This window comes from Cygnus atratus, chromosome 2 (assembly GCF_013377495.2).
Source record: "Cygnus atratus isolate AKBS03 ecotype Queensland, Australia chromosome 2, CAtr_DNAZoo_HiC_assembly, whole genome shotgun sequence".
NCBI lineage: Eukaryota > Metazoa > Chordata > Aves > Anseriformes > Anatidae > Cygnus > Cygnus atratus.
In genome coordinates this window covers 90,995,638-91,017,939 of record NC_066363.1, presented here as the reverse complement: position 1 = coordinate 91,017,939, position 22,302 = coordinate 90,995,638, and the positions used below count along the sequence as shown (strand labels likewise).

The window sequence follows — 22,302 nt, the reverse complement described above, 5'->3', positions numbered from 1 at the left end:
TTCTCAAGTGGTTTTTGTGGCTTCTTGCTTCCTCATTCAGAAGAAGGGCTCTCCTGTCACAAATAGCTCCTGAATGGGAGCCTTCAGGCAGATTCCCAGGAAGAAACTCTCGCCCGTCTTGGGGCATGGAGGGGAGAGGGAGGGATGCAAGAACTGCCTTTGCTCTTCTCCCTGTATCTGCTGGGGGTGGAACTTCCCAACCTGGGAGTGTATTTCAGTCTTTACAGGCTTCTGTTGAGACTAAGAGGCAAAGACCAACGTGAGGAATGGCCTGCTTCTGTTTCGGTCTTTCCCTCTAATGCATATGTGGTCTGGTGTTTCTGATCTGGACATCTGCCTTTGCCCCAGGTGTTTGCCTTTGAGGGAGTTGTCCCAGTGCTTATGGGAAAGTCCTCTCAGGCGCCAGGGCATCCGTTGTAAGGGATTGGCAGGGTTTGAACTGAGAACAAACAGGGTTTTGCAAACTGTTCATAAATCTGTCCTTCTCATTAGAATAACTTACATGATTTAAATGTTCTTATATCTCTTCAGAATAAGCACCTCTGTATGCTTTGTTGCCATACGCTGCCTTTGTTCCTTTTGATAGCTTGCTTCTTGGGGATGGTAAACTGTAGCCTGCAAGGAAAGGGAGGGTCAATATTTGTATGATGATTCCATAAAAAAAACATGGCAAAAAGCCTGGGATGAAGAATGCTATCAAAAGCACATATGACTGTTGTTTTTTTTGACTGATGTGTGAAGTACTCACGCTATTCCAAGTAAAGAAATTCATTCAAAATGCTAAATTCAGTGCTGCAATTCCATGTACAATCACCTACAAATCAAGAGGGAAGTAGAAATTTAAGAAAATGGTAATACTTCTGAACACTGTTAGTCCCTCAGTAGCAACGTAAATTCTGTCCTCTAATTGACTTGGTCTTTCGTGCCCAGATATTTGATCTGTTTCTCTTTTTTTTTTTCTTTTTTAACTTGGAAATAATCTCAGGCCTTTCTCACTTTAATTTTGTTGGTGTGACCACACTTTATTACTACTACTGCTACTTCTTGACAAATGCTCCATTTGCCCTTCCTGATATTCTTTCCTCTTTTTTCTTTTTTTTTTCCTTTTCATTTTTTTTGTTTTTCTGTATATCCTTATTACTTGACTTGGTAGGTATGAGCACAAAAATGTGGTGGGTGAATTATGAAAGTAGTATTGCACCTGCATAGTGTTCAAGAGTCTCCCTTGACTGAGTGTTGTTTAGTTGTCCATGAATGTAACACGTGTGATTTTTCACTGGAAATATTACTGAAATAAAGATGGGAACCAGTGGAATAGGGAGGGAGCTGGCAAATATGTGGCAGAAGGGTTGTGCCAGAACAAGATGAGCTGTACAACTTCTTTTGGCAGCGCTTGCAGTCATGTTTAGGAAGGTGATTTACTTTTGAAATGTGAAAACCAGTAAGACCAGTTTACTGGATTTAGATTTTTTTTTAGTTCTCAAAAGTGGTCCTTGAAGTGATTTGAGAGCAAGAGGAAATCATTATCTGCATGTACCAGATGGTGAGATTTACTTGACTCAAAAGCTTCTGTAAAATCAAGTTAGTCAGTCACCTACACCCCTGTGTAAGTAGGAAATTCATGTCGTTCAGACTTTACCCCTTAAATAAGGAGGTGGTGCTTTTGTCCGGATTTATTTTTTCTGAATGGATGAAGCAGTGATTCTCCAATTCACAGGTCTCCTAAGTAGTAGCATGCACACCTTTGCCTGAACCATTTTCCTTTCCCTGAGCAGCATGTCGTTCTCCTCCTGAATGCACCATACCCTTCTTCCCTGAAGCTCCCATTCTGCTTGCTCTGGTGGAGATATTGCACATTACTAAGTTGCATGTTGTCACGGCCTCAGTGCAATTTAGTGTGTGCGATACTTTCACATGAGTGCATGCACACGGGTATGGCTGTGGCTTAAAGTTACTGCAGCTTTCGATTTTGGTGGGGCCTGATTACGTTGTGAGATGGTCTTAAACCCAGATCAGTATTTTGAGTGATGTCTTGAAACGTTTGTTAGTGGAAGTTTGGTTTGTAATGCCAGGAAGATGAGTACTGTTTGTTTTCAATTTGAGAAGGGTTATCATTATTGGCTTCATTTTCTTCATTTGTCATGTACGCTTCAAATTCGATCAGATTTTTCATTGGCTATATAAACGTTTCTTAAAATATTGGGAAATATTTTAGTCCCAAAGTAATCATGTCCTTAATTGAAATTTGGCATAAGGAGAGATTTGATGTGAAGAGAACCTATAGTACCTGGATGGCTGAAATAGGTTCTTAATGGTTTTTAAGCTTCTATTTATTAACATTTAAAGAGATCTGAAATGAACTATCACGAAGAAAAAAAAAATCTTAGCTGTTTTAAGTATCTGGTTTGTTTGCTGTGTCTTCCAGGCAGTAATGATGGAGAAAATGAAGTGGTGATACAATTCCCACAGAAAACAATAATCTTCCAGCATGTTTAAGCTAATGCTTAGAAAAGCCAAAATGTGTGATCTTGTTTATTTTACTGCAACATTAATAATGTCTTTCAGAGTAATTTTTCAAAGCCACTGTTAACTGATTATGTTTTGACTGAATTTTTGCATGGTTGTGTGTGTTCTTTAGTAACAGGAGTATCTCTTGCAGAAATATGTTTTGTCACAAGAATACATTTAACAGAAACATACTAAAATGTTATAAAGTCTACTTATGGTGTATGTTAAGAGATGGCAATAGAACTAAAAACGATTCTGTCTTAAATAATTTCCTAGCTTAAAATAGGGAATAATATATTTTTAAAAATTTAATGGAGGAAAGGAAGGCTTCAATTAAGTTACTGAACAACAACAAAAAAAGTCTAGACTATACTATAGTTTATAAATCCAGAAGAGCTGCTGTACTGTGCCACTGTTTGCAGAACCAGACTGACAGTAATTGCAACCTGATTATCCCAGTGGGATAGATAACGAACGGTATATGTCTGATGAGAGTTTTAGTAGTAGTAACCACATGACTCACCCATATCACAATGTTAGATAATCTTAAACATTGACCTGTATGAAAAAAAAAGCATTTGTATTTACCTGTATCTCCTTTTATATCCAAAATACTTGTTCTTACTAAATACAGTTGTCTGTATGTTGTTTTACATACACATGATTTTAAAAAGGTATTCAATGGATTACACAAAGGAAAAAAGACATTAAAGGAAAAAAAATAATTTTGTTTGTTCCTGCTTAATTGTTACTCTTTTTTTCCCAACTATATCTGAAACTATGAAAAATTACTGTATACACATACTTTGGGTGAAGCATATCACAAAGTCTGTAGGAATTTTCCGGTTTACTATGCCTAGTACACAAGATTATTTAAGTGCATAATCTGATGCTTGGAAAAAAACAATTCTCAAAACTGAGCAGACTGGTGTAGTGTATTTTCAAACACATTCCCATTGCAGGACTTCCTTGTTTTGTATCAGACAGTGTCACCTTTCTGACATTTGCTTCTTTAATTTTCCAGATGGCATATTCTGTATGTCCCAGATGTATTTATTTTAGTGTACTTTGTAATTTTTGATTCTGTGACTATCCAGTTTAAGTCTGAAGGTATCTGGAAACACATGGGAGTGGGTTAGTGCATGTGTGTGGGGGTTTAAACATATGCACACTTGCATGCAATCTTTAAGAACCATATAACTGCACAGTATCTTAGATACTAATCCTTGAATTATGTATTGCACCAAGTAATCATATTTTAATCATGCATCTTTGCATTTACACTGCTTTTTTCTACAACACAAATTTTTTTAAAAAACACTATTTGCATGTTGGAATTTTTTTCTAGGAATAAAGTGATACTATGAGAATTCTATTTTTTTAGTATAACATTGCAAGTTTCCATACTTGCATATCTCATAATTCTTTATCTTCATATTTAAGGCTGCAGTATACGTTATTATAGCCTTAAATAGATTTTTGCTATTTAAAATAACAGGTTTATTATAATGTGAGTGGACAGCATGAGGACTGGTGTAAAACTCCAGCATTTCCTGACAGTTGAAAGATTTAACATTATAGCTCTAGTTTTTTGCTTTATTGTCATTTTAGATTGAACTATTAAGTCAACCCACTACTTAGTCTCTGCATAAGCAATCAAATTGGTGCTTGTGATTCATAAATTTATAATAGTAATAATCTGAACAGACTGGGAGTATCTTAAGATAAAACTGGAATGGATCTTGAGCTTTATTGAGTCCAGCTAGCTGTTGCTCTCATTCATGAATTTTTTGAAGCTAAAAGGGGTTTCTAAAACATAAATCCTTTCAAGTTGTGTGGTGTTCAATGCACAATGCCAGTGAATGCTAGCTGTTAAGGAAGGCTTGGGTAAAGCTAAAGGAAGCCTGCATGGGTAAACATCAAAGTAACAAAGGTCACAGGAAATGAGAAAATACTTGAAAAAAGCTGAAGTTTTAGCTAAATCAAGAAAACAGAAGGACCATAAAGTCTTGCAGATATAAATAAGCTGAAAAGAAAGGGGGAGAAGAGAGTTCGATTTGCTCAAAGCTCCCCCAAGTGCTACTAAACCAAAATTCCTGTGCACCAGGACCAGAAAGCACTCAGAGAGGCTAAGGGATGGTGAGGCGTGTCAAAGGAGTACGCAGTGGTAAGGCTGCTGCAGGCTGTTGGGGCGGTGGGAGGTGGGAGGTAAGGTCAAATGCTGCTTTCTTTGCTGTGAAGACAAGTGGAGGGAGTCATGCTGTAAAGCCATGCTTGGGTGAGAGCTGCAGCATAATCTTTCAGAAGAGGTTGTAACAGAAATGTACAAAATTGAGCAATAGCAAGTTGCTGAGAGCAAATGATACTCACCAAAGAAAACTCAAAGATGGAATTAAAAAAAAAAAACAAACAATGATCCAGGGAACCCAGGACATACAGATGTGGAAGTCAGACACCAGAACCAGTAGGGCTGTTGTGGTTTAACCCCAGCAGGCATCTCAGCACCAACTTGCTCCATCCCCAACATCAGGATGGGAGGGAGAATTGGAACGGTAAAAGTGTGAGAACTCATGGGTTGAGATAAAGGCAGTTCACAAGGTAAGGCAAAAGCCGCACACACAAGCAAAGGAAATCAAGAAATCCATTCACTACTTCCCATCGGCAGGCAGGCGTTCAGCCACTTCCAGGAAAGCAGGGCTCATCATGCATGACTCTGAACATCCCTCTCTTCCTCCTTTTTTCCCCCATTTTTTTTATTGCTCAGCACGATGCCGTATGGTCTGGAATATCCCTTTGGCCAGTCTGGGTCACCTGTCCGGGCTCTGTCCCCTCCCAGCTCCTGCTGCACCCCCAGCCTCCTTGCTGGCAGGGCAGCACGAGAAGCCAAAAAGCCCTTGGCTCTGGGTATGCGCTGCTCTGCCACAACTACACCATCGAGGTGTGATCAGCAATATTGTCACCCCAAATCCAAAACAGAGGCTCATACTGTGAAGAAAATAACACTATCCCAGCCAAAACCAGGACAGGAACTATAGTTAAGGAAGTACCAGCACCCGGTGAATATGATTTAGTTTCACAGAGAGAAGTTCTGCCTTATTCTTTTTTGAAGTGCTCAGCAGACAAGGCCATAATGTCAATTGGGCTGTTATTTTCTGCTGAAGTGTCATAAAGGTCTTTGACAGCATCTCTTTTCCAAGACTTGTGGTGATGAAGTAGTGATAATAGAGAAGGTTTCTGCGCAGGTAAATAATTGATTAAAAAAATAAGAAACAGAAGGCAGAAGTGAATGACACTATCAAGATAGGTACCTCACCTCTACTGTTCCACCTGTTCATAAACATCCTATGAAAGAAGCAGAGAGGGACATCTTACTGATGTTGCAAAACTATTAAGGATGAAAGCTGATGGTAGAACTGCAGCAGGATTGCAGACAATCTCAGAAGACAGCAGTGTCTGGGGGATAAAATGATGAAATGCAGCATAGATGAGAGTGATGTATGTGGGTGAAAAACAGTCCTAACTTCACTCGCAGACCATTGGCCTCTGTGCTGACTGTTACTGCTTGGGAACTCTATTTTCAAGTACGCATGCTAGGTCTGTGTTTGGTAATATCTAAAGGTATCTGCAAGGTAGATGAAATGTTTTGTTACAAAAGACAGAGAATATTATTCCATTGTATGAATCTGTGGTTGGCCTAAGCCCTGAATTATTGTGTGCCATTGTGGTTCCTGCATCTCAGAAAGCTAGAAGGGCAACAGGGCTGATCAGAGGAATGAAGATTTGCACCAGTTTCTGTGTGGGGAATAACTAAGTAGGTTAGGATTCTTTGGCGTGGAAAAAGCCTGTTACACATTTGAGGTCTACAGAATCAGACCTGGCATGCAAAGGGTGACTGGGGTTGGACTTTTCATGGTCTCTTCCGGCATAAAATCTCAGGGCCATCAAAAAAGCAAGCAGGAGACATTTTTAAAAATAACAAAGGTATGTGGTTTAATACAACAGGCATGGGGAATATCTTGCCAAAGAAAGTCAGAGTTGAAGGAACTCTGCATAGATTTTTGGGGGGGATAACGGGCTGGACAGAGTTAAGAACACATATTAATTTAGGATTCCTAGATAGATAGCCTGTATGAGGTTCATGATATCCCCAGAGGTGGAAACAGATGTTGGAAAAATGTTCACTGGGGCTGTTAAATATGTTTTCCTATTTCTGTTGTTCTCTTAGTGTCTGCTGCTAGCTCCTACTGTAAATAAGACACTGGCTAGACAGTCCTTTGGTCCAAACTAGTGTGGGTTTTTGTATGTTTTGTCCCAAAAGCCTTTTTAAGAGTAGATAGGTCTTGCACTTAGTAACCATCGTGATCTGCTTGTGGTAAAAATCTGGAAACCTTAGAAATAGTTAATTCAGAAATAGCTGCTGTTTTCAGATGTGCTGTTTGGAAGAATCTTTGTAAGTTTATGTGGTATATATGGCTAAAACAGGCCCAAATGGCCATTCAAAAATATTCCAAAAATCTTTTGAATTTTGAAAGAAGAAATAATTAGATGTAGCATGTCTTACAAGTTGGACTACATGTTAGTTGTTCTTAGAGAATGTAGACCTGTTTCTTTGTTAGACAGCCTGTTTGCTGATGTATTTCTCAGACTAGTTCCCACTGTTTAAAAGTCTGAAATTTAGGTACAGCCACTGCAGTGTCCTGCCTTGAGTTGTGTGAAGTTTGTGCTGATTATTCTATCTCAAGGACCTATGCTTTGTTCAAGTCTATATCACTTTGTCTGATTAGTGGGATTGCTAGTCTCCATATGTTGGAGCGATTACCTTTCTTTGATCAGTTGCATCATTCCTAAGGAGAAACTTACTTCAACAGCAAATTTGTTGAAATTATTTCATGGAGTCATCTCTGAAAATTATTTTCACATTTATATTGCTCTGGAGATGAACTCTGTCAAAAGAATACTTACTGCCACTTCTCCTTTACTTGCAGCTGTAGTATATCTTGCCACTCTTGGCTTGTTCTTACGTGTAATTTGAAACTGAAAAATAATGAGGGTCTTTTTTATCCCTAAAAGAACAGGACCCTTAAGGAGAGCAAAAGAAAGGCTTATGAGCTTTTTGGAAAAGGACTTCTTTAAGTCCTGGCACTTGGAATTCATTCTTCATTGTACAGGATCTTGTTCTGTCAATGATCTCTAGAAATTTTGGAGATCGCTGTGAAAGAAAAATACTTAAGTCCTTTTTTAAGATAATAGCTATCCTTTTATTGTCACTGGTAGCTTGTCTTTTGCAATCAGTCTTGGTGGTATTTGAGAGAAGAAAGAGTTACTTGGTTTTCAATCTATAGGACAGCTGTTGTTGGTTTTGTAGAATCACAGAATATCCTGGGTTGTAAGGGGGCCACAAGGATCATCGAGCCCAACTCCTGACTCCGGACAAGACCACCTACGAACCAAACCCTATGTCTGCGAGCATTGTCCAAACACTCCTTGAACTCCATCAGGCTCGGTGCTGTGCCCACTGCCCTGGGGAGCCTGTCCCAGTGCCCTACTACCCTCTGGGGTGCAGGACATTTTCCTAGCACCCAGCCTGAGCCTCCCCTGTCCCAGCTCCATGCCGTTCTCTCGGGTCCTGTCGCTGTCCCCAGAGAGCAGAGCTCAGCGCCTGCCCCTCCGCTCCCCTCGTGAGGGAGCTGCAGGCCGCCATGAGGCCTCCCCTCAGCTTCCTCTGCTGGGCTGAACAAACCAAGGGACCTCAGCTGCTCCTCATATGTCTTGCCCTCCAGACCCTTCACCATCTTTGTAGCCCTCCTTTGGACACTCTTTAATAACTCTATGTCCTGTTTATACTGTGGTGCCCAGAACTGCACACAGTACTCAAGGTGAGGCTACAGCAGTGCAGAGCAGAGCAGGACAATCCCTTCCCTCGACCGACTAGCAATGCCATGCTTGATGCACCCCAGGACATGGCTGGCCCTTTTTGGCTGCCAGGGCACACTGTTGGCTCACGTTCAACTTGCTGTCAACCAGAACTCCCAAGTCCCATTCTGTAGGATTGCTTTCCAGCCTCTCATCCCCCAGTCTGTACATATAGCCGAGGTTGCCCTGTCCCAGGTGCAGAATCCAGCACTTGCTCTTGTTAAACTTCCTACAGTTGGTGATTGCCCAGCCCTCTCATTTGTCAGGATCTCTTTGCAAGGCCATTTCACCATCAAGGGAGTCAACAGCTCCTCTGTTTCATTTGGGATAAGTAAGTTCTCTGTTGTACAAAGATCTCCTGCCCTGCCAGTTACGAGTGTGCTGGCTCTATGAGTTGGATGGGGTCTAGAGCTGAGCTACTTAGTTGGAAGTTCCCCAGCAAAAAGCAGTTATTAACTGAGATCATTGGCAAGCAGATCTGTTCCCTGGTCTTGTTTGCACCATTGTGGCACTTAGCATCCGTGCTGGCAAGTACCCAGAGGAGGGGTGGTCTGGAGCAGAAATGAATGATTGAGAACAGGGAAACGGGTGGGATCTCTTCTTACGGTAGGAAGAAATAAATTGGGAAACTGTGCTGTGAAGTTTGTAATGCTTGCATTCGCATTTATACCTTGAACCCTCTACTTGGAAGTTGTAAAAGGTGTATTCTCAACAGAAATTGAATACCTGGAATTTCCTAAAGTATCATTTGAATTAGTCAGGTTTGTGTAGAGGAAGATGTTGCCACAAAGACACAGTGCAACCCTTGTACTTAGAGAATATGGGAAAATACCAAAAGTGGTGTTAAAGGTGATGATTATGGAGTGAAATTGTCTTTTTCTAATAGTATTCTTAGCTTAGGGTGTTCTTGTTATAAAACTTGCATTGTAATCACATTGTAAACCAATTTATGTCATCAGATGTTTTGTAAAGTATTTAGGGAAACGCTAATTCTTGCAAATTGTTTCAAAGACAAATGTGACTTTTATCCATTTTTTAGTTTTATGCCCCTTAGAACAGTAACCACTAAATCTCTCTTCTGAGCTTACTGTATTCTTTATATAATCTTTCTGGAAACTCTGATTCTCGTCATTTCAGCCCATACATTCTTTCCCTCAGTGCTCTGGGAAGAGGGAGAAAATCAAAGGAACTCTGAGGTCAAAAAAATAACGCTCTTGAGTTGAAGCTTGGGGTATGTTCTGCATCCCAGGAGCCTTCGTTCTTCTGCCTCTTTCCTTTAAACTGGGATTGTTACAGGAGTAGGTTGAAATTTTTGGAAGTCTTCATATGGAAGCCAGTTCACTATGTTAGTAATGATAAACAGACCTTACCTGTAGGCTCTGTGAAGTGCACCGGAATTCATCTGTTTATTTTAGTAGGCAAGCATACATTGAATGTAAATTCCAGTAGAAATAAATCAGTAAAAATAAATCAGTAAAAATAGACAAAATCCTCTAAAAAAATTGACCCCCCTACCAACCCGTAAAATTAAAAGGTGTCTCTTGTGAAATTTAAAAGCAAATTCCTGATTTTTTCAGTGAAGTAGAAATAACTGAAAAACAAATATAGGCCAGTTGTGTAGAAACATTTGACAATTTGACAGAAGTTTCTTCATTTATAATCTGAGTAATGTGAAGTGTGACCCACATTTCTCTGTTTTTTTGTCAGTTACATGCTTTTCAAAACTCAGTAAAATAAAATCCATATGTCTAAATGTGCCCTACACCAAATTGCTTGAAATGCTTATAAATTACATGTTTGCAGATGACAACTCTTGCTCATCCAGATACAATGCCAAAGTGAGATATGAAAAGCAATTGGATTTTCTGATTTCTAAAACATAGAATTGCTCTTGTGTCTAAAAGGAAGTTGTGCGTAAACCAATAACATAATAAGAAAAGAAATTTATTTACTGTCATAGTTTAACCAGGAAGGTATGCTTTGTACTGATGGTGATTCATTCAGTGTTTTGCACTAGCATACATGATCTTTAAGATCAGGTATGACAGATGCAGAATAGCTGAAGTATGCAGTTTATGAAGTTTCTGGTCAGTGTTTTGAGCTGCCATAACCATGAGCTACAATGAATATGAATTTCTAGAGTCTTTAAAATAGGATTATTAATTTTCCTGATAGAAGGAGAATACAGTTAGGTTGTCTCCTCACACTTACTGCTTCACTACTGGCACCTCACAGGTCCTCAGCACTCTGCGATGCCTTCTCCTTTCAGCTTATTAGTTTTGTGTGCTAGATGCAAGGAGCTGGAGAGATGTTGCACTACTATGCAGCCATTTAGAGGTATATGCTTCTTGCCCGCCATAGCACTGCATTGCAGACCTGTTGTGACACATATGGGACACATGGATTTGTGCCTCAGTCCCAGCAGCTTGCACCCCACATCTGTAACCTGTTTGTGAAAACTTGGTGGTGAACTGCCCTGACCTACGTAGGAAGAGCTTTTAAACCAACATCTAATTTAAACCCTTCTTTTTCTAGTTCAAGTGCTCCTTTTTCTCCAGCCCATGGTGGGGAAGAAAAAGCACTTTGACTTTGCAGCTGTCTTTGGTATCTTTTGTCTTTTCCTCAAATTTTTCTTCTCTGGTGGTATCCTTTCCAGTGGTATCTTCAATCAAAAGTCACCCGTTCTGCACTGCTCATCATTCTTACCACTTTCCACTATGAATCACATCCACACATTTTTCTTGAAACATCAGTAAATCAGTATGTGCAACAGTCTTGCAGCTGATGCCTAGGCATTACTACCTGAAGTTGTTACTGGAGGTAACAATTTCATAGACATCACTAATGTATATGGGGATCATATGAAGTTCTCTTTTTGTGCATTAACATAATATAGATTTGCTGATAATCCCTTGTAACCACTGTCTCTTTACGCAGGGCTACTGGCAATTCCACATATTCTAGTTACACCTGATTTTTTATTTTTATTTTTTATTTTTTGCTATCGAAATACGCTACTTTTTTTCCTGGTTGAACTGCATTTTTTAAGGTGGCTTTTTAATTTTTCAGGGCCACTTTGTTTTGTGATCTGTGCCCTTAAATTACTGCAGCTCTTCCCAACTGCATGACATCATCTACAGACTTCAGTAACCGTAATGCATTTCGTCAGGTTGCAGAATGACATCAGACTAGGACATATGTGTTGGTTCATGATTAACTTTCTTGTTATTCTGTTACTGGATCTGTAACGAGAAATGGATTTACAATATAAAGTTTTCTTACAAGTTGCATGATTACATCAGCAAAAGACATGTCTGAACTTGGAACTTAGATTTGAATAAAATTCATCTGAGGATAGAAACAACCCTTGTCTGAAGTGGAATGTGCAGAAAGCTGCCTAAATAGAGGGGTAGAATTAGTTTTAGTTTGGGATTAGTTTTGGATGCTTTCTTGTGAATGAGAAATAGATTTGCAGCTGTCCCCTGAGATGGTTAAATTCACAGCAATTATTTTTGGCCATTCAGATCATTCTTCTGTGTGTTTATTGGTTTCTTTTTGTAGCTACCGTAATAAGACTTTAGCCCGTCTTCTGTAGTCTCTGGGGGGAAGTCTGAAATGACTGCTTGTTTCAACACTAAGTCTGTCCTGTAGTTGTAGATGGGTATTTTAATTTCAAATGAAGTTGATACTTCAGATGCCTGCCTCAAGCCAGGATTCTGCCTTGTCTCCTGTATACTCGAAGGTAGTTTGGGGGCATGCTCGTAGAAGTTAAGACCTACTTTTTTCTTCTACAGCACAGAAAACATTTTTACAGGCAAAATAAGGAGATACTTCAAGGGCAATTTTAAAACATTTTTGACAACTGAAATACATTTGTGCCATGGTTCCTGTTTGATTGAAAGGAAGGGGATTTACTTGAAAATTTAATTACAGCATATTGAAACCTGGGTTCTCATACATGCTATTAAATATTTAGATGTTGTATTTTCTTCTAACAATCCAAATTGTTAAATTGTTCTGGATTTTGGTTGTTTTGATTGTGTTTTTTTCGGGTTGGGTTGGTTTTGGAAGGATGTGGTGAACTGCATTAAAAAAGTTGAAAACTCTGTCACCCATGAGAGTTTCAGTAATTGTGAGGTTTCTATGGGACAAGCCTAAGATTTAAGAGACCAACAAGGCTGAGGAGGTTGGCTTGACAAAAGCATATGGCTTTAGTGGGAACAAATGTATGCTTACTGCAGCCAGGAGAAGTGTTTTTTGCTGCACCGTCATGATCATTGCTGCACAGCTAGCACTTCATCCCACCAGCTGCCTTGAGGCTCTCATTGCAGAAGACCCCGTTGGAACTGTTCATGTTCTAAATTCTTAAAATACAACCACAGATAACTTGCAGGTAGTATTTAGCCCCCTTTTTTGTGAAGTGTCCTTAAATAAAATGTTGACAGGTTATTTTTTTCCACTTCTGTGTGATGGTTGACAGAATCAGTTTCAATAAACAGGTTCTTGTTACGAAAACATTCTACTGCTTTGATATCCTCTGAAGGAGCTGACATGAATTAAATGCCACAGAAAATACAGAAGAATCAGGCTTTTGAGCAGCTGAAGTATGAAACCATCCAGAGTTTTTAGTGCAAACTTGTATTTAGTGTTCTTGCTGTGGCTTTGGTTTTGGGAACTTTTCTCCTCTCTCCTCAATTTTTATTACACCAGACGCTTACTTCTCATATAGCTAAAATACTAAAAAGTATTTCACTCCTCAAAATCTGCAGATTATATAGATTTTGGTCTGTAACTTCCCATTTTAATATTATAGAAGCTTTTTTAAACTGTGAGGTATTCGGGCTCTCTTCACTGAGGCCCCACATATTCATAAACACTCCTTCCCCTTCTTCAAGTACCTCATAATATTTGTCTGTCAAAGGCTGGATTTGTTATTTCAAGTCATTCTGTAAAGCTTTCTTTTTTATATATACACTTTTCCCTCCATTTTCCGGGAAAATGGCTGACAACAGCTGTTTCTAGTTAGTCTGTTAAGAGAATCTCGCATTTATTTTAACAACCGTGTGGATGTACAAGGTTTATTATGCACTCCTCACTTCCAGTGGATGAGTTTTGAATAAGGCAATTTTGGTTCAGCAGTCATTTGGGAATTACGGTGTGCCTTTAGGTGGGAAAGGAGGGCAAAAATATGCAAACGTTTCCTGGGAATAATAATGAGAAGGGAGCCCAAAGAAGCAAAAGCTGGGAGTCCTGGAGTTCTTGGTGGTAGTTGGAAGATTCTACCTGGTGGTTGAGAGTGCTGAGAGTGTTCCTCTTCTACAAGGTTTTATCAACTCAACAGAGGAACGAAATTGTGTTCTTGGAGCGGTTAGTTCCAGAAAGGGATGTTTTCTGTGCAGACTGTGTTCCTCCTCAAGGTGCGGAGACAGCCTTCCAGCTAATCGTCTGGCTACAGGACCTCAGTTACGTGTCATCTTCTCTGCCCTCCTTCCAGTGCTCCCAAAACTGTAAAGATACAAGCAGTGTACAAAAGCATAAAACGTAAACTGGAAGTTAACATCAACACACTGCATTTATCTTTGCTAAGAGGGTGTGTGTGACACCAGTTCTGCAATGACGTAACTGTTAAGGCTTTTCTGAGAGGAGGAATTTAGAGTTGGTAGGGATATTTTGGTTGCTCAGATCCAAGCCAAGAACCTCAGTGTCCTTCTCAAACAAGAGTGAACAACTAGCATAATGCAGTGGTGAGATACACAAATTTTGGAGTGTGGCTTTTGTGACTGTAGTCTGAAGGCACAAGTTTTCATTTCAGTTGCGTGACATTTCACTTGCGTGTGTGTGCTAGTGCTGTGAAAAGGATACAACACTTAGCTGCCTGTTTGCTGTCTCATGAAGCTGTGGTGACACTTAACAGAAGAGTACCTTGTTTTGTGGCCAGTGAGCTGGATATACATTCACCAGGATTTAATTAGATTACAAGACTTTTTATTTGCTTTTTATCTGTGTAACCTAGTAAGCAACCTAAAAGCTATGAAAATAAAGATACTGAGACTAAAACTCAGTAATAAATATGAGGTGCTGAATTATTTTCATCTGGAAAGTCTTGTAGATATGTAGGAAAGTAAGAGCTTAAGCAGCCTATTTCAGTTCTTGGACCAGTGGTTTTAATCCATTGAGAATAAGCAGGTAGAGAAATGTGAAGAGAGAAAGAAAATGTATGAAGAGGTAGAAATAGAAAAGGACAAAGTAGTTCGTGCATAGAAAGGTACTGCTTCTCATAGATATATTTCTTTTTTAGATGCCTGGGCAGTTTCTTTCCAGAAGTTTATCCCAGGAACCCACTGTGCAGTAAAAACCAGTCTATTTTTTGTTTATTTTTTCTCCTATAGATGGCTTATATGATAAATACAATGGATAATTGTCCTTTTCATAGGGAACACATGCAAAAGGGTTATAATTTCAGTTGTGTAATTTGTGGCACTAACGGCTTAGCAGTTTATCAAACTACCTTGTATTTTAACATACATGTAAAGATTTATAGTTCCCAGAATCGTACTGCCAATAACATTTAACAGAGTTTCTTTGATCGTTTTAGAGGTGTATTTGATGCTTCCCTCAAAATGGCTGGGTTCTATGGACTCTACACATGGCTGACTCACACTATATTTGGGATTAATATAGTCTTCATACCATCTGGTAAGAATTTGAATAATTATAATCTATTCATAGGTAATATTACGTAATTACACAAGGACAGTAGGATTAAATGATTAGATTAGTCCCAATGTTATTTTTAGAGATTATATTAGAATCTGTCAACTCTCAGAATTGAAGTTGTGTAAGTAACCTTAATGTGGTTGATTTGTGCAATGGTCTTAATACAGCTTCTAATTACAAAATTGGGTACTTTTTTTTTTTTTTCCAATCATGACACCTGAGGCTGTTGGTGGACTCAGTATATGGTATGAACGCAGAAAGTAGCTATTCAGTTATTTTTTTCTTTATTCCCCATTCAATATGAAACCTCATTTTCATTTCCCGTTTATTGTTCAAACCAGACTTGGAAATATACTTTGACAAGTTTAATACTTTTGTATGATGCATTGGAGTTCCAAAGAGCTTCTTAGCATTAACTGATTCCTCCAAGTTTAATTTAAACTACCATAGATCTAATTATTCCATGAAGACTGTACAGCTTGTCATAGCTCTTATTTCAAAATCTTTAGATCCAGCTGTGAATTTATGTAGTGCTGCTGAAAACTTATTCCAGGCATGTTTCAAGATGACCACGAGTAGGGTGGAGAGAAGTCCCTGATTTCTGTCTTACCTCCTTAGCTTTATTTACCTTTTTCTGTTTTCACAACACATCCCCAGCCAGCTATTTTACTTCTGTTTATTTTGCTGGCTGTAATTCTTTCCCCCTTCTGTTCAGTCCAAGTCTTTCTAGGTTTTAACTTCATTCTGCATGTCTTGGCTTTTGTTTCCTCTGTAATTGACAAGTGCTGTTTTTTCAGGATGCCTAAATGCAGGAAGATATGGTATCATGAAAATGCACAATAGAGGCATGCTTCCTATTATCAATGCTGTTGCCTGACTGTATTACCAGCCTCTGGTTTCTGTTACTCTCTAAGTTCTAGCTTTGGAATGGCTGAACAGTTTTCACTGAAAAATCTCCCTGTTCTTCTTTTCCCCCTATTCCCATGTAAACAACAACAACAAACAAACAACAACAACAACACAACAACAAAAACAGCAGTTGTACCTTCATGTACTAGGGAACAAAAAGGGAAGCTATAAAGCAACAGAAAAAATATCATATAATATCTTGCAATAGAAAACCTCTGTATCATAAAGTACAACTATCTTAAAGGTATTGGTTGTCATTAGACCTACTTAGAAATATAATCGTTCTTTTTGTTTCAGCTACGTTCAAAATCTTAGATTTTACTTTTTGGTTAATGAGACCAAAAAGGAGCAAAACCCTTTTTTTTTTTTTTTCTTTTTTTTTTTTTTCTATTGCGCTCATTCATTTTGCATTAAATTAGAATGACAGCAGTACTACATCACTTGAGATTACCAGGGGTGTTTGAATAAGCAGGAGGCTGTATGCCTGTGTGGACACGTGTGTGTCTGCACAGATACATATTTATTTATGTGCAGACATAAATACGTGAAGTCAAGGGTTTTCTTATCACCTGGTTTCTCACAGTACTACTTACATTATACTGGTTGTTCCAGTGCCTCACTGAGACTTCCTTTTGTATGCTTTCTTGCACACCGTTGCTAATTTCGTGGTTACATGAAGTTTGAATGATTATTATAACTTCAACTTTTTCTTAATCAGTGTCTCTATTGGAAGTAACTCTTTGTGACTATTAACTGGTGGAGTTTTTCTGTATGGGAATAGTTCCATTTTCTTAAATATAGTTCTTTCTTTCCTTGACCACAGTTATAAAACAGTAAGAGCCTTATGTGCTATCTCTTCAGTGTTTTGTTTGCAACAGTTGATAGAAGTGAGACTACTGGTGTGGCTAAAGTGTCAGAGTTGAACTGTAAATGTTTTTGTACTTATGTTTCTCTGGTCTTGTTCTCACCCCTGCTTCTGTGTGCTCTAGCATTAGCAGCAATCCTTGGAGCAGTTCCATTTCTGGGGACATACTGGGCAGCAATCCCTGCAGTCCTAGACTTGTGGCTTGTGCAAGGACAGGGATGCAAAGCCATTTTGCTCTTGGTTTTTCACCTGTTGCCAACCTATTTTGTAGATACAGCAATATATTCGGATATATCAGGGTAAGTATACTGAAAATATTTTAAATTTACGTATTGTAAAAATGATTAATGAACAACAATGGCTTTAAATTTACATGCTTTATGAAGCATGTATAACAGTCTTTAAGCACAGGAGTAGGTGTAGTGATATCTCAGTAAAACTGACCTAAGTGCCATTACTTTCCCAGGCCTCTTTTCTGTGAAATTTGTCATTTCAGAGGTCTTGAACTTATTCACAGTCATAAATTCAGCTGCTCTGGCTGGTAAAGTAAACTTATATTATTTATCTGATCATTGACTAATGACGTCTTGCATTCTCCTTCATATCACCTAACACCAAATGATGCTGCAGAACAAACAGAAAATCCATGAGATAGTTATGGAGCCCCCAAAAATCCTGTAATTTTTCAAAATAAGCTATGAAAATTTTGAGGATTGTTTTGAAGCCAGCCTTTGTGTTGTGCCACTGTGCCCCAGTGTAGAAAATCTATTGATTTTTGATTGATCTTTAAATGCGTTGAGACAGCTGAAAGTGTGAAATTGGAGAGAGGCTTCTACTGAGACAGCAGCCAGAGCTGTTTTCCTGTTGTTGGAGCTGAACACAGGTTTCTGGAAAAATCTTGCTAGGTTTCTGGCTGCCTGTATTGAGTTGAAGTGTCTCTTGGTTTCAGCTTTGAGTTTGTACACAAAAAAAGCTAACTCCAAACTATGGAGACAGAAAGTCAACATCTGCAGTTGTGCCTGGAGGACTAGCAATGCTACTGAAATGTTGACTGGCATGTCACACTGCTGAAATACCTTGTAAATCCCATTGTGGAACTCAAACTAGAAAATGTAGAAGTTTTACAGAGCTGCCAAAGATACGAACAGTCAAGGTTCATATGTGCAAGACGTGTTCACAACCATGTACAATATAGGTTAAAAGTTGTACTCTTCTAGTCACTGCTTCAGGCTTAATCATCAGCAGCAAACCTAGTAAATTGTTTTAACTGAGAACTTTTCATGACAAGGTGTGAATGCTCAATCAGTCTTTGCTTTAATTCATGCTCCAGACATAGCTGTATGCTGAAACTAGTCCTTCATTTGTATTAATTTGTACTGTAGTGAATTAATGTAGAATAAAGACATTGTTTCAGCTGTGTTAAGTTAGAAATTCATTTTTTTGTCCACCAAATAGTTACACTGAACAGAGAGAACCTTATGATAATATGAGCAATATTAATAATCTTTTTCATAGACTGTGACACTAGTTATTTTCTGTGAATTAAAGCTAACAGGTGAAGTACAATCAAATTAAATTGTTTTTTTCAACAATAAATTGTGGATAAATTTAAGGCCAGTAGCTATTTAAGTAGCCAATAACTCTTCTACTTATTGAAATATATTTTTTGATTTTGTGGGTTGTGGGCTCTGTTCACTGTCCAGAAAATATACGTGGCAAGAATAGATTTTCTAACGATGGAGCAAAATTGTATTCTTCATTACATAAAACAGTAAGCATCATGCTGCCTTGCAGATTAGGTTAATTCTATTTGATATAGCTGTAATTAGGTTATGTGAGGTTTTCTAAATATATTAAGTTTATACTGTAGCTCTGTTTTATCAGGTGATCTGTTGTTTGATTTAGCAAACTAGCCAGAAAAAACTTTAAAACTGATGCGAGTGTTGGAAAAAAATATTAGAAATTTTTAAAGGTTCAGAAATGAATCACATGTCTACTGTTGGAGCAACATAAAACTTTAAGGTTAAGTCTGTCCTCTCAGAAAAACAATCTCTTTGGCCCTACCGGTATGTTAAATTTGATCTAGGTAAGACATGATTATGAGGTGAGTATGATGTAATAAATCACAACATTTCGTGATCTTATTCTGTACATAGCTGTAATGAAGGTAAGGACTGCTAATGTGGGAGCAGGGTAGAAGTCAGGACTGTGGTAGAAATGTGGCAGAAACTGCCAGAGCTCTAAAATGACCAGCTAGTATTACATTACACTCAGAATTTAGAGCAACTTCCTAAAAATTGGAAGCTAAGTTTCAACTGTAGGCTTTCTAGTATAATTCCTAAAAGATATATGGTAACTGTTCTTCGAAAGATGAAATGTAAATTGCTATTGTTGTGTAAATTAATGTCTCTTCTCAGGGCTTCAACATAGTAAATGTTGCCATCTGTCTTAAAATTTAACAGTTCTTGACCATAAACCATGAACAGTCTTTGTAATCTTTCCATTTTCGAAATGGAAATGTTTTTACCATTAACTCCTTCAGATCCCTTGTAGTGTCCAGGTTCAGGTTGGATGGGGCTTTGGGCAACCTGGAAGGTGTCCTGACTTTGGCAGGGGTGTAGGAAATCGGTAATCTTTAAAGATCCCCTCCAACCCAAACCATTCAATGATTCTGTGATTCTTCCAACAGTTCTCTAGAAAATAGCTACTGTAGATATTGCTACCATTATGTGCTATAAATTTTGTTTGATATATTGTACAAATATAGTACAGAATGCAGCTTAGAATACTTGTGCAATCATTCAAACAGCAGTTTATTCTAAATACAGGCATCTGTAAATATATGTCACTTTTTAAGCTTAATGATACTGTGTGATTAATCCACATTTCATAATCAATAGTATTGTTGCTTGTTCTTTAATTTTATCCTTCTCATGCTGTAATTCCAGAGGTGGTCACCCTTACCTGACAGGTCTTGCAGTAGCTGGTGGAGCATATTACCTGGGACTAGAAGGAGCCATCATAGGACCAATTCTACTTTGTATACTTGTGGTTGCCTCCAACATATACAGTGCCATGTTAGTTAGTCCAACGAATTCAGTGCCCACTCCATCACAAGCAGTGTGTCCATTACAGATTTACCGGTAAGCTTTAAGTGTATGCATGTATGCATGATAAGTTTTTACATGGAACACTGTATACACACATAGGTATAGAGAATGTGTGCATGAGTTTGTGTACGTGTGTGCCTGCACTCATACACGTGTATTGAAGTATTCAGAGAGGATTCAGCTATCCTGTATTCTAGAAATAAAAAGTACTGTAAAATGCTCACTGGAATTTGTAAACTTGAAATGTTTGTTTAATGTCTCTCAGCTTCTTACAGAAGGCTCTTTTAGAGTATTCATTGACAATACTTTTGTATCTTATAATACACATGCTGCCTTTGTGCTTGAATATAATTGAACATCCCCTGTTCCCCGTGTAAAACTATTATTCATGGATATCTGATAGTGTTTATTGGCCTTAATAAGAGAACTTGCTGCGGATATTGCGCTGTGTTACTTTACGATACTGCAAAATATGAATAAACATACTTGAATTTAAAAGAATGAGATTCCTTTATATGCCATTATTCCATTAAAAGTATGGTCTTGATTAATCTCTTTATTGAAATTACCAAATGTGGAGTATAGAAATGTATTTTTAAACTGTACAGCTAAGGAATGGGATGAATAAATTCCTAACTGAATATTTAATTAGAGTTGGAAATCATATTGTGAAATTATTAATGACAATAGGCATTTTAATGTCTCTACTGTCTTGTTTAATTATATAGGCTAGCTCATTATACATATATCTTAAAGAGATTCTATGCTTGTGAGCAATTCTTTGCTTCATTCACATGAATAATGTTGTCATCTTTCATCTGACGAAAAAAATCACTAATTGGACCTGTCTGTAGTCTCTGACTTGTGGAACTTATGCTCCTAGACTTTCCATATACTACACATAGCGCTGCCTGCAGTATGCACAAAAATTTGCATGTGTTTTTTCCCTGTTTCATTTGTAGGAAATTAGACATTTGCAGTCACTCAGAAAAAATGAATCTTTTTAATTTTTTCCAGGTCACCTAGAGAGAGTCCTGAGGAGACAAAAATGGCTGCCGAATGATGACGTTGCTGTGCTGCACCTATTCGACACGAGAGAATCATTCTCTTCTGTCTTGAGTTCACAACAGCCATGGCCTTCTGTCCCTTTCCAGCTGAACCTAGGGATAGCTCACGGGGAAGCATAGTTTGGGCGTTAGGAGAAACCACTTCCCAAATTACTGCTGGCCTTACATTATTGTGCACTTTGCTTCTTCGAGAGAGGAAAGAAGTCTACTTCCATGGCTTTGCATACTAACACACAGTTCCACTGCCGCCTTTGTAGACTTTCTATCTTCATAAAAAGGATGGCTAAGAGGACAGGTATATCCACTGGAGTTGTTATCTGCTGAAATAACTAACTTGGTTTTTATTTATTGGGTTATTTGCGTTACTAAATTGTAGTAGATTTACAGAAAGCTAATTCCAAAATATTTATTTTCCGTTCATCTGGTGGCAACAGAGATGTAAACCACTGATTGTTGAATGAAGATTGAATACTGTTTGTTTGCTGCTCCTCAAAGTATTTCTTTAAAGGCTTTAATCATCACCAATAACTCATAAGTACACTTAAATCTTTTCCTCTTATAAGCACTGAAATTTATTGTTGTTGGAGACAGGTATTTCTAATATCTTCCTGAAATTAGTAGACATACAGATTGTAAAATGTGGGTTTTCCTCATACTGAAATAGGAGGACTTGTTTAAATAGTTTAAATCTGATAGTATTTTGCTGTCTGTTCACCATCCCAGTGGAGTCATCTTGTCAACTAAATTTAATCAAAGGCCGTAAATGTTTTCAATCAGAGGTAACGTACAATTGTCATGTCTCCTTCCAATAATAGGAAGAGCTTGAATGGGGATTGTCGTATGTTGTTTTTCAAATGCTGTGACTGAGTGCCATTTACTTCTCAAACAAATACAAGTTTATTTCTAAAGAGGAAGGGAAAAGAATACAGGCTTTGGTTTGTTTAGTTCCTTTTGTTTGTTTGTTTGTTTGTTTGCTTTTTCCCTTGTATGCCTCTGGCCAAATATCTTAGAAAGTTAGGCAGAGTTCTTAAATTTCTGAAACAGTGCATTGCCTAGGTCACAGAAGCAAACTACTTTAGCGTTTTTCTTCCATATGTAATTCTGCTTAAATTGCAGTTTTGGTGACATTTAAGGCCTTTCGTATTGCTTGTTGAAATACTTTGACACAATGGATCTTTATACCATGGAAAACAGGAAGTGTTTTTTTGGTGGA

The 22,302-nt window shown here is 38.2% G+C and overlaps 1 protein-coding gene across 1 annotated transcript in view; it reads left to right on the top strand.

Annotated features, from left to right (window-relative positions):
• Positions 1 to 22,033, top strand: part of TMEM245 (transmembrane protein 245) — an 85,061-nt gene extending 63,028 nt beyond the window's left edge. Inside the window, exons 15-18 of the mRNA XM_035550500.2 lie at positions 15,017 to 15,117; positions 17,037 to 17,211; positions 19,861 to 20,055; positions 21,040 to 22,033. Coding sequence (XP_035406393.1) covers positions 15,017 to 15,117; positions 17,037 to 17,211; positions 19,861 to 20,055; positions 21,040 to 21,085 — 517 coding nt within the window. The 3' untranslated portion in view covers positions 21,086 to 22,033. The remainder of the gene's footprint in view (positions 1 to 15,016; positions 15,118 to 17,036; positions 17,212 to 19,860; positions 20,056 to 21,039) is intronic.
• Positions 22,034 to 22,302: the final 269 nt, after the last annotated feature.